Here is a 16,489-nt window from a genome sequence, read left to right as displayed (position 1 = left end):
CTTTTGAATATGCTATCTAGGTTGGTCATAACTTTCCTTCCAAGGAGTAAGCGTCTTTTAATTTCATTCTATGCATTCAGTTCAGTTCAGTCACTCAGTCATGTCCAAATCTTTGCAACCCCATGAATCACAGCACACCAGGCCTCCCTGTCCATCACCATCTCCCAGAGTTCACTCAAACTCACATCCATCGAGTCGGTGATGCCATCCAGCCATCTCATCCTCTGTTGTCCCCTTTTCCTCCTGCCCCTAATCCCTCCCAGCATCAGAGTCTTTTCCAATGAATCAACTCTTCGCATGAGGTGGCCAAAGTACTGAAGTTTCAGCTTTAGCATCATTCCCTCCAAAGAACACCCAGGGCTGATCTCCTTCAGAATGGACTGGTTGGATCTCCTTGCAGTCCAAGGGACTCTCAAGAGTCTTCTCCAACACCACAGTTCAAAAGCATCAATTCTTCAGTGCTCAGCTTTTTACAAGTAGCCAAATAAAATTCAAAGGCAGAATTATAAAATCTACTTGAAGATTTCTACACCAAATATATATATATATATATATGTAATGTGGAACATAGGTGCATTTTAATATGCTTGCCATGATGTGTGATGGAGTTTCCAAAATTAAAAGTGTCAAAGTCCTATAAAAGTCTTAAAATGGCCCTGCTTCAATACTCACTAAATTAGTAAAACTAGGTGACTGCATATGGTTGGAAGGATAAAGAAAAAATTTTGGAGAGTCCTCATGTATCTTTCTTTCTTGCCTCACCTCTTCCCTCCAAGCTAAACATTGTCATTCAGAGCTCTCAGGCGTAAGTAACTATGTGGGGCCTGTGTGTTCCTTCCTGAAAGGACGTGAGATGCAAGAGGAAATAGGAAGGAGATGACAGAGAGAACAGGAGTGTGTTGAAAAGGCAAGCCGTAATTCTAAGTAGTGTAAATATGGACTGGGCAAGTTCACTTCAACCAAAATTGGTTCTGGGGTTATTATGGATGCAATGTAAGAATAACAGGAGTAAAAGGGTCCAGGGCAGCCAAAGATCTGAGATGAGTTAAAGTTTTTAACAGAGGCTGGAAACAGCAAAAGCTTCTCTGATTCCTCTTTTCCCATCAGAAGAGGTGGGAAGTCTTATTGGTGGAAAGAGCTCCTGACAACTTCATGCTAAGTCACTTCACTGTGTCTAACTCTTTGCAGCCCTATGAACTGTTGCCCACCAGGCTTCCCTGTCCATGGGATTCTCTAGGCAAGAATATGGTAATGGGTTGCCATTTCCTTCTCCAGGGGTCTTCCTGATCCAGAGAGCAAACCCATAACTTTTACATCTCCTGCATTGGCAGGTGGATTCTTTACCACTTGCGCCATCTGGGAAGCCGCCCTGGCAACTTTGCTGCTCTCATACCCACAGGTTCCTGGCAGGACACTGCAGGCACTACGAGAGTTCAGAGGAGCTATTTTCCCCTGAGTCCTTGGTCTCCCAGCTCTCTGATAGTCTGTCACCTTTCTGGCCATCAGTCTGTTTCTCTCCTCCTCTCTTTGAGGGGGCCAAAGGCCAGGCAGTGCTTTGTGCTGACTTCCTCTCTGTCTTGTACCTGGCAGACATTTCCCTTTTCCTTCCACAGTTTACTCCAGCTGCTGAACATTTCCTAAAACTGCGGTGAGGTGGACAAAATGAAGATTGAACTGAGAAATGACAGAAACCTTTGAAAGCATAAAAATTTTTGTAAACTTTTAAAATGTCTATAAACATTTTAAAATTTATTTATTTATTTTAATTGGAGGCTAAGCACTTTACAGTATTGTGGTGGTTTTTGCCATACATTGACATGAATCAGTCATGGATGTACATGTGTCCCCCATCCTCCTAACTCCCTCCCCATCCCATCGCTCAGAGTTGTCCCAGTCCACCAGCTTTGAGTTCCCCATTTCATGCATCAAACTTGTACCTATTTCACATATGGTAATATGTATGTTTCAATGCTATTCTCTCAAATCATCCCACCCTTGCCTTCTCCCACAGAGTCCAAAAGTCTGTTCTTTATATCTGTGTCTCTTTTACTGTCTCACTAATAGGGTCATCATTACCATCTTTCTAAATTCCATATATATGCATTAATATACTGTATTGGCATTTTTCTTTCTGACTTCACTCTGTATAAGCTTTTTTTAATTGGAGTATAATGGCTTTACAATGTTGTGTTAGTTTCTGCTGTACAACACCATGAATCAGCTTTATGTATACATGTATCCCCTCTCTTTGGAGCCTTTCACCACCCCCATTCCATCCCTCTAAGTCATCACAGATCACAGAGCTGAGCTCCCTGTGTTATACAGCAGCTTCCCACTGGTTATCTATTTTACAGATGTATATCAATGTCACTTTCTCAATTCATCCTACCCTCTCCTTCCTCCATTGTGTCCACAAATTTGTTCTTTATGTCTGTGTCTCTGTTCTTGCCCTGCAGATAGGTTTATCAGTACCATTTTTCTAGATGCCGTATATGTGTGTTAATACACAATATTTGTTTTTCTCTTTCTGACTTCACACTGTATGACAAACTCTAAGTTCATCCACATCACTACAAATGACCGAATTTTAGTTTTTTGTGTGGCTGTGTAATATTCCATTGTATATTAATGTATGTACCACATCTTCTTTATCCATTCATCTGTCGATGGACATTTAGGTTGCTTCCATGTCCTGGCTGTTGTAAATAATGCTACAAGGAACATTGGGTGTATGTATCTTTCTGAATTATGGTTTTCTCAGGGTATATGACCAGTAGTGGGATTGCTATATCATATGGTAATTCTATTTTTAGTTTTTTAAGGAACTTCCATACTGTTCTCCATAATGGTTATATCAATTTATATTTCTACAAACAATACAAGAGAGTTCTGTTTTTCCACACCCTCTCCAGCATAACATTTCTACAAACTTTAGAACTAGATTTTCCTTAAGTGATTGGAATTTGCTGCTGGCATGTAGACTTGGGGAGAATTGGGCTAGTTACACAGGAGATAAAGGTGAGTGGCTGGGCTGCAAATGGACCCCTGTGCTCCTAAGAAAGACATAGAGTCACTCTCTGTGGCTCCCAACAGAGTCACTTGTCTACCTGCCATCTCATAGTAACACCTGTGCAGGTGTGTGCAACCTAATTAGAAAGAGAATATAGTGTTCATTGTGGTCACAACCACTGTGTACAGACATCCTGAATGTCTAACTGAGGTGACTTATTTCCCCCAGTTCTGTCTCCCACACATAAAACTATCTCATCCTTGAGAGAAAACTGCTATTAAGCACCCAATTTTTTGTTGAGATTTGTTTGCCAAGAGGCTGCTTTCTGTTGAAGCTGAATAAACAGCAGCCAAGCAGCTTGATTTAAGCATTTTATAGCTTAAAGCAAAATGCTGGTCCTGACTTGAAGAACCATGTGCAAATTTCCAAACTGAGAAAATAGAAATGAGACTGAAGAAGCTAAAGAATATAAACTATGTACTTTAAATAGGAATTGTAATGATAAGCAAAATAAAGCAGGAGCTAGGAACAGAGGTATAAAAGGAGACCGAAATACATGCTGTAAAGCACACGTATTCCAAAATATTTTCTATTGCCAATTCAAACTAACAAGATAACTAAGGATTTCACTTAGAAATCCATAAGGACTTTTAAAATGAAGTACTGAATAAACACATGAAAAAATGCATTATATGTAGAAATTTCAAATTTGTTTGAAGCTGTAAATGGATTGAAGTAAGTAAAAAAGTTTGTCATAAAATACATTTGCATCTAGAAATTTCTTACATAGAGAATTACTCTAGTTGAGAGACCAGTAAAGAGAATGTAGTCAAAAACAAAGGGAAAATTAATAAAACAGCCTATCATATGAATACAACATGTTAAAACCTCATGTTTTACATCTTCTTTCTCTAAAATCCTCATTGAAGTGATCGAGGCAACATAACAGAGAAAATGCTGTACCATTTTTGGACTTTGAAAGTTGAATGAGCTTCTTGAATAAGTAGGATGTGGGAGGAAAATGTGGTGGTGAGAGTGGAGTGAGTGAACTTTAGATGACTCCTTGGTCCTGGCCCCGATTCTTTGAGGCTGAGGCTGGGGCTCGATATCAGAAACACAGGTGATGCCATAGGGGGTGGCTGTCAACAGAAGTATGGAAAGTCAGGTGTCTCCACACATTGAATAACACAGAATGCAAAACCTGTTAGAATCACAAATGGAAAATTACAACCATAATTCAGAGTGTGATTTCAGTATTTTGTTTGAGTCCTTGATGGATGAAACAAACAAAAAATAAGTGAGGACCTAGACAAATGTATGGGAGGAAATTAACAATGATATTTAATAAAGAAAAAATTATACCCTACTAACAAAAAATATATCTCTTTCATGTGTCCACTGGACATTTGCAAAAAAATAAGTTTGAACTAGGCTCTGAGAGAGTCTTAATAGATATCAATAAAGTATGACACCAAAAGCAGGGACCATTAAGGTCACATATTCCAGCACTTAAAATTTTTTAACCATTTTTTCCCTGAAAACAATACATGGCAAAAACTGGGAAGAAGGAGTTATTTGCAACATTTATACCAGACTATATATCCCAAATATGTGAAAAATTTGTACAAATAAGTAAGGAAAAGATAAATTCCAATTCTAATGATGGGCAAATTACATGAAAGGCTACTTTAACACCCCAAAAAACTACAAATAGGTAATGAATAGTTAACATAAATATCATGTTAACTTTTCTAATAATCAAAGAAATTTAGATTAAGAGATTTTACATAGAGTAGCTAAAATGAAAACTATTGTCAATGTTCATTATTGATATGTATTAAGGATTTGCAGTGCCATCATTGTTAATATTTTTTGTAAATATAACTTTGTTCAAATTTTTTGAAGGGCAGTTTAGCAATAAGTACTAACCTTTAAATTTTGCTTTGACCACAATTCTGCTTCTAGGAATTTATCTTAAGAAAAAAATTAAACAACTATACAAAGATATAGAAGGATGCATGTTGTAGAAGTATTGTTTATAACAGTGAAAAATGGAAACAGCCTCCAAAGATTCCCATAATTGTAGATTGGCTTTATTCATTAAAAATGACAGTGTCTCAATATATTTTTTCAATATGGAAAGGTAGCAATGAAATAGTTTTAGAAAAAAAAAAAAAACAGGACTATTAAGATTCTATATTTTTTAAAAGAAAGAAAAGTAAGTGTCTGCATATATGTGGGTATATTCCTGTGTGTAAACATAAGGAAACCTGGAAGTATTTACACTAAAATATTAGCAGTGGTCATCTCTAGGTAGAATTGTGAATTTTTAGCTTTTTAAAAAATGCTTCTATATTGTCAGTTTTTTTCCAATAAGTGTAAATTTATATAGTCCACTAAAATATTATGGTTATTTCTATTTTGAGACATAAAATTATAGAAAGTACAAATTAGTTTGTGTCACCTTTAATTCCACAGTATCAGCAAGTATTTCTGTCAGCTCTAGTAAACATTTCTTTGATGATTACAAGAGCAAAACCCTCAAAAAAGGATGATAGAGAGGCTTAAATTCATTCACATGTCCTTCTGCAGATTAATGTAACTTCTGAATAGTATCAGACCAAAAAGGTTTTGTATTGGTCTTCTGTCTCTCTGAAAATGAGTTCTGCAGAGCTGTTCTTTACCATGGGTTTCTTGAAAATAACAGAATACTGTTTAGATTTCTAAGAAATGTAAATACTGGTGCATTGTCTTCTCTTGTGGCCCATTGGTAGTGACACTTCTGCCGCATAGTTTACTTACCAAACTATTCTGAAAGAGATAAATCAGTTGTCAAAAATGGCTCAGTCCCTAGGTGATTTGACTATTTTACATGAATTTCCTTTTAAAGAACTGTGTGACCTGAGTATTCCTCTATTTACTTTAGTTAGACGAATCTGCCTTTCATTTTAGGGAGCCTTTTTTCTGGAGATGGGAATGAGGCCCTGGGGAAATGCAGAAAGGGCAGTTTCTTTAAAAGAGGATAACCTCAAAACCTTGTCTGTGTTCATTACAGCATTTAAGTAACTATGGTTTTGGAAAACTTGCCTTTTCTCCCATCAAGAGCCCTCACTCACGTGCTCATTTTATTTAATATTCTTTGCATGTTTTTGATAGGCGTGACAGTGAAAAGGACATCAAAGTAGAAATCAGTTGGCCTGGTTTCTAGCTTTTTAGTAACCGTGTGACCCTGATGGTCAGCAGCTAAGACCCTCGGTTTTCCTTCTCTATAACAGTGTTCAGGATCCCTGATGTATCTCAAATGATATTGACTTAGAAGTCAAATGAAATAATCCAGCTGTTGGAAAACCATGATGTCCTGTACCAACACCAGGTGCTTCTTGAGGTGTGCAAGGCTCTGAATGCTATAGGGGATGCAGAGATGAGCAAGGTGTGACCTCTCCCTGTGGAGAGGCTTCCAGCCTGGTCAGGAAGATAGGTCCTCAGCAACCCCGGAGATTAAGCTATGAGGGGAAGGCAAAGGACCTATATTCTGGACTATGAAGACTTAGGTAAAAGTAAGGAGACTTGAGTTGCATTATGGTATCATCTACTTACCAGTGTCATAACAGAGAGCCTACTAGGCTTCTTGGGGGTGGAAATGAAAAGGCACAGGGAGGTAAGCTTGCCCTAATGGAAAGAGTTACCCCCATTCTCTCATTAAAATGTGTAAGTATTAAAAGATTGAGGACTGTTTTATTGTTCCTTTATTTTTGAGGCAGTCTTACAAATCAACATGAATAGAGCTAAGCCTCCAATTCCTAGTGCATTCTGTCTCCAGAATTTCACCCCAAAATGCTGATGTGGGCTTTTTTTTTTTTTCTGTTTCTATGATTGCAACAGAGAAGTTCAGCTTCATTTTTGCCTTTATAAACATATCTTCACTTAGACAAGCAGCAAAGAGGAGCAGTTTTGTAAATTAAAGGATTGCAGCCTGTGAAATTCTCTCCCATTAAATTCCAGTAGTGTATGAACATCAGAATATTAAGGAGGAAAATGTCAAACTTAATATCACTGACTTTCAGCCAGTCTTGAATAAATCATAAACAGTCAAGTGAATTTGTTTTATGAGTGGTCAAGATTCTGAGATGCAGACATCTGTGATCTTCTTGGGTTATTTTGCTTCAGTTTAAGATGGCAGGAGAGATATCATACAAGGCTTCCCAGGCAGCTTAGCAGTGGAGAGTCTGCCTGCCAAATGCAGGAGACGCAGGTTTGATCCCTGGATCAGGAAGATCCCAAAGAAGGAAGTAGCAACCCACTCCGGTATTCTTGCCTGGGAAATCCCATGGGCAAGGGAGCCCGGCGGGCTATAGTCCATAGCGTCACAAAGAGTCAGACACGACTTAGTGACTGAACCACCACCACCACCAGTGGTATCAGGCAGTACTATGAAGTATGGCAGGTGTATCAGAAATGCATTCAGCTCTCTGTTGCAACAAGAACAACCAGAAAGAACTGACCATGGTATAAACAAAAGTGAAAGGCTTATTTTGTCATTTGTAACAAGCCCTCCTAGGATTAAGGGCTGGAAGCAGCTTAACAAGGCCATCAGGGACCCATGCTGTCTTCATTTTTCTACTCCACCATCTCAGCAGAGAGAGCTCCAACTGCATATCTGTTCCTGTTATTGTCATAGAATGGCCGCTGCCCCGTTAGGGAGAAAGCAGTAGGAGCAATAGGCAGAAGGACATGCCAGACAAATCCATCTGTCTCTCTTTAAAAGCTTGTATTAAATCTGAGCAAGTAGATACTTCGCTGGAGGTCCATTGGTTAAGGACTCCATACTTCCAATGCAGGGGGAACAGGTTTGATCCCTGGTTGGGGAATTAAGATCCCGCATGTCATGCAGAGGGAAACGATAGGATGGGAAAGATTAGAGATCTCTTCAACAAAATTTCATGCAAAGATGGGTACAATAAAGGACAGAAATGGTATGGACCTAACAGAAGCAGAAGATATTAGGAAGAGGTGGCAAGAATACACAGAAGAACTGTACAAAAAAGATCTTCACAACCCAGTTAATCACGATAGTGTGATCACTCATCTAGAGCCAGACATCCTGGAATGTGAAGTCAAGTGGGCCTTAGGAAGCATCACTACAAACAAAGCTAGTGGAGATGATGGAATTCCAGTTGAACTATTTCAAATCCTAAAAGATGATGCTGTGAAAGTACTGCACTCAATATGCCAGCAAGTTTGGAAAGCTCAGCAGTGGCCACAGGACTGGAAAAAGTCAGTTTTCATTCGAATCCCTAAGAAAGGCAATGCCAAAGAATGCTCAAACTACCACACAGTTGCACCCATCTCACACGCTAGCAAATTAATGCTCAAAATTCTCCAAGCCAGGTTTCAACAATATGTGAACTGTGAACTTCCAGATGTTCAAACTGGTTTTAGAAAAGGCAGAGAAGCCAGAGATCAAATTGCCAACAGCTGCTGGATCACTGAAAAAGTGAGAGAGTTCCAGAAAAATATCTATTTCTGCTTTATTAACTATGCTAAAACCTTTGACTGTGTGAATCACAATAAACTGTGAAAAATTCTGAAAGAGATGGGAATACCAGACCACCTGACCTGCCTGTTGAGAAACCTGTATGCATGTCAGGAAGCAACAGTTAGAACTGGACGTGAAACAGACTGGTTCCAAATAGGAAAAGGAGTACGTCAAGGCTGTATATTGTCACTGTGCTTATTTAAGTTATATACAGAGTACATCATGAGAAATGCTGGGTTGTATGAAGCACAAGCTAGAATCAAGATTGCTGGGAGAAATATCAGTAACCTCAGATATGCAGATGATACCATCCTTATGGCAGAAAGTGAGGAAGAACTAAAGAGCCTCTTGATGAAAGTGAAAGAGGAGAGTGAAAAAGTTGGCTTAAAGCTCAACATTCAGAAAACAAAGATCATGGCATCCAGTTCCATCACTTCATAGCAAATAGATGGAGAAAAGTGGAAACAGTAGCAGACTATTTTGGGGGGCTCCAAAATCACTGCAGATGGTGACTACAGCCATGAAATTAAAAGACACTTACTCCTTGGAAGAAAAGTTATGACCAACCTAGACAGCATATTAAAAAGCACAGACCTTACTCTGCCAACAAAGGTCCATCTAGTCAAGGCTATGGTTTTTCCAGTAGTCATGTATGGATATGAGAGTTGGGATATAAAGAAAGCTGAGTGCCGAAGAATTGATGCTTTTGAACTGTGGTGTTGGAGAAGACTCTTGAGAGTCCTTTGAACTGCAAAGAGATCCAACCACTCCATCCTAAAGGAAATCAGTCCTGAATGTTCATTGGAAGGACTGATGTTGAAGCTGAAACTCCAATATTTTGGCCACCTGATACGAAGAACTGACTCATTTGAAAAGACCCTGATGCTGGGAAAGATTGAAGGCAGGAGGAGAAGGGGATGACAGAGGATGAGTTGGTTGGATGGGGTCACTGACTCAATGGACATGAGTTTGAGTAAACTCTGGGAGTTGGTGATGGACGGGCAGGCCTGGCGTGCTGCAGTCGATGGGGTCTCAAAGAGTCAGACGCAACTGAACTGAACTGATGTCATGCAGTGCAGCCAAAAAATACAAATAAATAAAAGAGAAAGAAGCTGAGTGAGTTTACCCACCTAGCATTTTTCACTTACGTCTCATTGGTAAAAACTCATTGGTGGACATGGGCAGCCCTAGACCAATTACTAGAAGGTGACTGGGGAAAGGGATGCTGTAGACAGCAGCTGATTCAGCCTACCTACCGAACAACATCTGCCCACAACTGCTGCTGGTACAGATGTTTATGCCAAATAAGAATTTTATTATCACGGTTTAACCATCCTCATTTAGCCTCTTAACTTGTCCTTTTCTATATGTTTTGTTTTCTCTCTTGGTGTCTTGGCACCTTTAAAAGCTGTTATCATCAGGGAAGCGCACGGAGCGCACACTTCTCAGGTTTGAATGCTTCCTCTCTCCCACCAAGTTCATGGTTAATTTGTAACCATGCACAAGTTACGTCCAGGCACTATTTGCAAAACCCAGCGCTTCTTTCTGAATCTGTATAGAATTGCCAGGACACTAAACCATCTCAGAAGGAAGGAATTTAAAAAGGAGTGCTGATTGTGAAAATCATCTTAAATTATTTCAGGAATGCTGGAGTGGATAAATACTCTATATGGTTTTTGTGAGAAAGTTTTAGTGCCTCTGTGTGGTCTTTGGACCATTCAGCCCGTGTGCTACTATGCCCTCTGTGGTTTTTAACCAGATGCCTAGGGTATATACTGCACCTTCAAACAGTTAAATGAAGGCTAGTTTTTGCCTTTGATAACCTTTCTCATAAAGGGTAGTAGAAAGAGCATATAACCCTTGAAGCTAAAAGCAACCTTCATTTATCACAGGGAAAAGTGTTTGGGGTTTTGTTTTGTCTTGTTTTTTGCCTGTTTTAAAGACTATGGAATTTGTATAGATGTTTGTGCCCATATAGCTTACTACTATTTTTGTTCAATGCTGATTTCTTTTATTTTGTAATTTTACTAAAAATTGCATCCCACAGCTTCATATTTTCTAGATTGCATTTTGCATACCCTAACACATAGCAGCAATCATGGTTTTGTATCTCTAAGATAGGAGCATCACTACATAGTAACTGAAAGTTAATGATTTTTAAATTAACTATAAATGAAAATTATTCAAAATTACAATGTTTTCTTCTCTGTCTTATAGTAATAGAAGAACAAAGAGATAGTGTATTGGTTGAGAAGTTTTGGAATCAGGCAAAGCTGATTTCTCATTAAGTGTCTGCCATTTACTGTCTCCATTTCCTCATTTGTTGTTGTTGTTGTTCAGTCAGTAAGTCGTGTCTGACTCTTTGTGACCCCATGGACCTCCACTATCTTCTGCGTACGTTCATGCCAAGTCACTTCAGTCATGTCCGACTCTTTGTGACTGTATGGACTGTAGCCCAACTCAGGGATCAAACCTGCAAGGATTGAACCTCCATCTCTTTATGTCTCCTGCATTGGCAGGCGAATTCTTTACCACTAGTGCCACCTGGGAAGCTCAACTGTCTCCTTAAGTGTGCTCAGATTCATGTCTATTGAATCAGTGATGCTATCTAACCATCTTATCCTTTGCCTCCCCTTTCTCCTCCTGCCTTCAATCTTTCCCAGCATCAGCGTCTTTTCCAATGAGTCTGCTCTTCGCATCAGGTGGCCAAAGTATTGGAGCTTCAGCTTCAGCATCAGTCCTTCCAATGAATATTCAGGGTTGATTTCTTTTAGGATTGACTGTTTGGATCACCTTGCAGTCAAGGGACTCTTGAGAGTCTTCTCCAACACTCCACTTCGACACTCAGCCTTCTTTATGGACATCTCACATGACCACTGGAAAAACCATACCTTTGACTATATGGACCTTTGTCAGAAAATTCTGTATTTTAAAATGCTATCTGGGTTTGTCATAGCTTTCCTTCCAAGAAACAAGCATCTTTTAATTTCGTGGCTGCAGTCACAATCCACAGTGATTTTGGAGCCCAAGAAAATAAATTCTGTCACAGCTTCCATTTTTCCCCCTTCTATTTGCCATGAAGTAATAGGACCAGATACCATGATCTTAATTTATTTTAATGTTGAGTTTCAAACCAGCTTTTTCATTCTCCTCTTTGACTCTCATCAAGAGGCTCTTTTTTTCCTCTTCATTTTCTGCCATTAAGAGTGGAATCATCTGCATATCTGAGATTGTTGTCATTTGTTAACCAGAGGCAATTGTTCCTACTTCACAGTTATTTGTAAGGATGGAACTAAGGAATATAATGTGGATATTGTGCTAAGCACAGTCTGAGAGTATAACCTAACTCAGTAACTGGTGGGCATCTATATCAATACAACAAACAAGAGGAAGCGCTGGATTTGTAAGCCTAGCAGTACTGAATATGACTTTACCCTTCATTTATGAACAGTACACTAAAGCAGAGATTCAGTCTCTTGCATTTCATTCCTCTATTTGTTGTCCTAGTGCAAAACTTTAATTTAAAACTTAAACAATAAGTAGTCATTGTCTGGGAAAAGCTACTTACATTTTATAACCGTGAGCCCAAAACCATGATCATCTTCCATATGGACAAAATTCCATCTTTAAGTAACATCATAAACTCTTCAAGAAGCAAGTGAGAGTAGTAACTTCTTATTTTGCTGATTTGGCAAACAGATTTAAGAAAAAAAAATACTAAATGCCTCAAAGATTTCCAGAAGTATTGCATTATCACCTTTGGCTACTCCATCTAAGCCCCCTTACCATTGAAGATGGTATAACCTGCTTCAGAATCACAGTACCAAGTACCCTGGCAGATAAATCCCAGTGTGGTTGGCCCTGGGAATATTTACACTGAACCATATTAACTACAGTGAAGCAGGTCCTTGTTTTAATTTCCTCTGCTAGGTTACAAATTCCTTGAGAACTTTTCTCTGAAAAAGTAATTGTGCATACCTTCAAGCAGTTTATAATCACATAGTATTCAATTGTGTGCTCATGTGTGCTCAAGTGGCTAAATTGTGCCTGACTCTTTGCAACCCTATGGATTGCAGCCCACCAGTATCTCCTGTCCACAGGATTTTCCAGGCAAGATTACTGGGGTAGGTTACCATTTCTTCCTCCAGGGAATTTTCCGATGCAGGAATGAAACCTGCATCTCCCGCACTGGAAGGTGGATTCCTTACCACTGTGCCACCTGGGACCCAGTAAATCATGGGAATTTTACAACCATTAAAACCACATTATCTCATTTTCAGTAATTAATAGCTGAGTACTGAAGACTGGAGAATTTTAAAACTGAAAAGTTTCAGATTGTCCCATTTCCTATCACCAAACACAGCCACTGCAAACATTCTGGTAAATTTCCATTATGCATCATTTTGCAAATTTTTTTAAAACTTATTTTAGTTACATGTACAATAATTTGATTATATTACCTTCATAAATATTTGAAATATGGACAGTCTGTCAAGTGACTATACCAGTTTACTTAAGCATTCCAGTTTCCCTATAGTTTGACGTTAAAATGTTTACCCGGTTATTTCCTTGGGATAGAGTCCATGAAACGAGTCAAAGGTTTTATACATTTGAGCGGTACATGAGTACATACCCATTTTCAAATATGTTTTACCACTCTAGGTATCACCTTAAAAAAAATACTGCTTTTTGATAGGCAGATTATTTCAAATTGCCTTTTTAAAATTAATTGAAATCCATTCTAGAACTTGGCAAGGTTTAAATAAGTAAAATAAAATTATTTTGGCATATGGTATGAAATGAAGAGCTTAATTTTTCCATAATATATTGCTTTTTTAAATTTTATAATTTCTACCTCTGTCTTTCAGTTTTACAGGAGATTCTAAACTTGCCTCCAGTATGCGCTATGTGGAAACACAATCAATGCAGATAGGAGCATCTTACATGATTCAGTTCAGTTTGGTGATGGGCTGTGGCCAGAAATATACCCCACACATGGACAATCAGGTGAAACTAGAGTATTCAACCAACCATGGCCTCACCTGGCACCTCGTCCAAGAGGTAAGTCTATTTTCTCTAAAACTCGTGATAGGTAGACTTCACCTTTTTACATAGTGAGCAGAGAATTCAAATTCTAAAAGTTTAAGTTTGGTTGAAAAAGAACAATATTATTTGTAACAGAATTGACATAAACTCAGAAATGGATTATAAGGATGCCTATCAGATGCTAAAGGGCAATTGAAAATCTTGAAAATATGGTAATAGATATACTAGGATGGTGTTTTCAACATTATTTTCTCTAGCTCTCTTTCTCTATAATAAAGTCTCTTTCTTCTTTCCCTGTAGCATGTCTTCATCTGTTCTTTTATGTCTCTTCACCTGCAAGTAGACCACACTAAGAATATATCTCCTGCCTTGAAAAACAAAAAAGAAATACATATACATGCTGGTGATCCATACATTCAGTATGATATGTATGCATATACTACTGATATGCATACATATCATACTGAATAGGATAATGTTGCCAGGTGGTGCTAGTGGTGAAGAGCCCACCTGCCAATGCAGGAGACATAAGAGATATGGGTTCAATACCGGAGTCAGGAAGATCCCCTGGAGAAGGACATGGCAACCCACTCCAGTATTCTTCCCAGTAAATCCCTTGAACAGAGGAGCCTGAAGGGCTACAGTCCATAGGGTCTCAAAGAGTGGGACATGACTGAAGTGACAATATGTACCAAATAACAGTGTGACACTAACAGGTCAAAAAAGGAACCCTAATCCACCTTCTGTTTTTCCACGTGGCTGTTTGAAGACATTTCATTGCCTTGTGGTGTCTCATTTATTTCCCAAATATTTCAGCTTCACAGAAGGAAAATTTATGGATTGTATCCATATTGCAAATGGTTAAGATTGTAACATTAGATTTCCCTAAGGTCTTTTTCACTTGTTTTGAGTGAGTAAACATATTGCTCTGAGGAAATAGAAGCTGAGTTAAATTTTTCCCTGATTCTCTTTTAGGAATGCCTTCCAAGTATGCCGAGTTGCCAGGAATTTACATCAGCAAGTATTTACCATGCCAGTGAGTTCACACAGTGGAGAAGAGTCATAGTGCTTCTTCCCCAGAAAACTTGGTGAGAGACGACACCTTCAGATATGGCTATCACTTTAACTTTTACATCTCTTCTAGCATGACGAATATGAAGAAGAGTTAAGCACAAGATGGCAGTATGCATTCCTCTTTTTTTATTTTAGAATTGAAAGATCTTTCTTTTTGTACTGGGGATATTTGAAAAAAAGAGCTAATGAAAATTTGGTTTCCAAAGTGTCCTAGCTTTTCCTCATCTCTCTTTTTGCCTCAACTTTTCATTTTATGGGAAAACTCATTGAGCCAGTTTCTTTGGGTTTGACATATAAAGGAGAATGATACAGGAATCTAAAAACTCCTATGTCAAAAGTTTGGATTGCAAATCTGTTTTCTTCCTGCAAAGGCCTACTTTTTCTTTTCTTTTATTTTTTTTTCAAATATAAATTTATTTATTTATTTATTTTAATTCTTTTATTTTTTATTTTTTTTATTTTTTTACTTTACAGTATTGTATTGGTTTTGCCATACATCAACATGCATCCACCACAGGTGTACATGTATTCCCCATCCTGAACCCCCCTCCCACCACCTTCCCCATACCATCCCTCTGGGTCATCCCAGTGCACCATCCCCAAGCTTCCTGTATCCTGCATTGAACCTGGACTGGCGATTCATTTCTTTTTTTTTTTTAACTTTATTTTATTTTTAAACTTTACAATTTTGTATTAGTTTTGCCAAATATCAAAATGAATCCGCCACAGGTATACATGTGTTCCCCATCCTGGACCCTCCTCCCTCCTCCCTCACCATACCATCCCTCTGGGCCGTCCCAGTGCACCAGCCCCAAGCATCCAGTATCGTGCATCGAACCTGGACTGGCAATTCGTTTCACACATGATATTATACATGTTTCAATGCCATTCTCCCAAATCTTCCCACCCCCTCCCTCTCCAACAAAGTCCATAAGACTGTTCTATGCATCAGTGTCTCTTTTGCTGTCTCATATACAGGGTTATTGTTACCATCTTTCTAAATTCCATATATATGCATTAGTATACTGTATTGGTGTTTTTCTTTCTGGGTTACTTCACTCTGTATAATAGGCTCCAGTTTCATCCACCTCATTAGAACTGATTCAAATGTATTCTTTTTAATGGCTGAGTAATACTCCATTGTGTATATGTACCACAGCCTTCTTATCCATTCATCTGCTGATGGACATCTAAGTTGCTTCCATGTCCTGGCTATTATAAACAGTGCTGCGATGAACATTGGGGTACACGTGTCTCTTTCCCTTCTGGTTTCCTCAGTGTGTATGCCCAGCAGTGGGATTTCTGGGTCATAAGGCAGTTCTATTTCCAGTTTTTTAAGGCAATCTCCACATTGTTCTCCATAGTGGCTGTACTAGTTTGCATTCCCACCAACAGTGTAAGAGGGTTCCCTTTTCTCCACACCCTCTCCAGCATTTATTGCTTGTAGACTTTTGGATCGCAGCCATTCTGACTGGCATGAAATGGTACCTCATAGTGGTTTTGATTTGCATTTCTCTGATAATGAGTGATGTTCATTTCTTATATGATATTATACATGTTTTAATGCCATTCTCCCAAATTACACCCCCCACCATAGAGTCCAAAAGACTGTTCTATACATCTGTGTCTCTTTTGCTGTCTCACATACAAGGTTATCGTTACCATCTTTCTAAATTCCATATATATGCATTAGTATACTGTATTGGTGTTTTTCTTCTTTCTGGCTTACTTCACTCTATGTTATAGGCTCCAGTTTCATCCACCTCATTAGAACTGATTCAAATGTATTCTTTTTAATGGCTGAGTAATACTCCATTGTGTGT

General features: G+C 38.6%; 1 protein-coding gene across 1 annotated transcript in view; it reads left to right on the top strand.

The window, feature by feature from the left end:
• Positions 1 to 16,489, top strand: part of LOC104990283 (reelin) — a 531,703-nt gene that overhangs the window by 405,336 nt on the left and 109,878 nt on the right. The window contains exons 21-22 of the mRNA XM_010842284.1: positions 13,415 to 13,607; positions 14,568 to 14,680. Of these exons, the coding sequence (XP_010840586.1) occupies positions 13,415 to 13,607; positions 14,568 to 14,680 (306 nt within the window). The remainder of the gene's footprint in view (positions 1 to 13,414; positions 13,608 to 14,567; positions 14,681 to 16,489) is intronic.

The sequence above is a fragment of the Bison bison genome, unplaced genomic scaffold (genome assembly GCF_000754665.1).
Source record: "Bison bison bison isolate TAMUID 2011002044 unplaced genomic scaffold, Bison_UMD1.0 scf7180017864175, whole genome shotgun sequence".
In the NCBI taxonomy this organism is placed as follows: domain Eukaryota; kingdom Metazoa; phylum Chordata; class Mammalia; order Artiodactyla; family Bovidae; genus Bison; species Bison bison.
The sequence above is the reverse complement of the archived record's forward strand: the minus strand, read 5'-3'. Positions and strand labels throughout refer to the sequence as shown.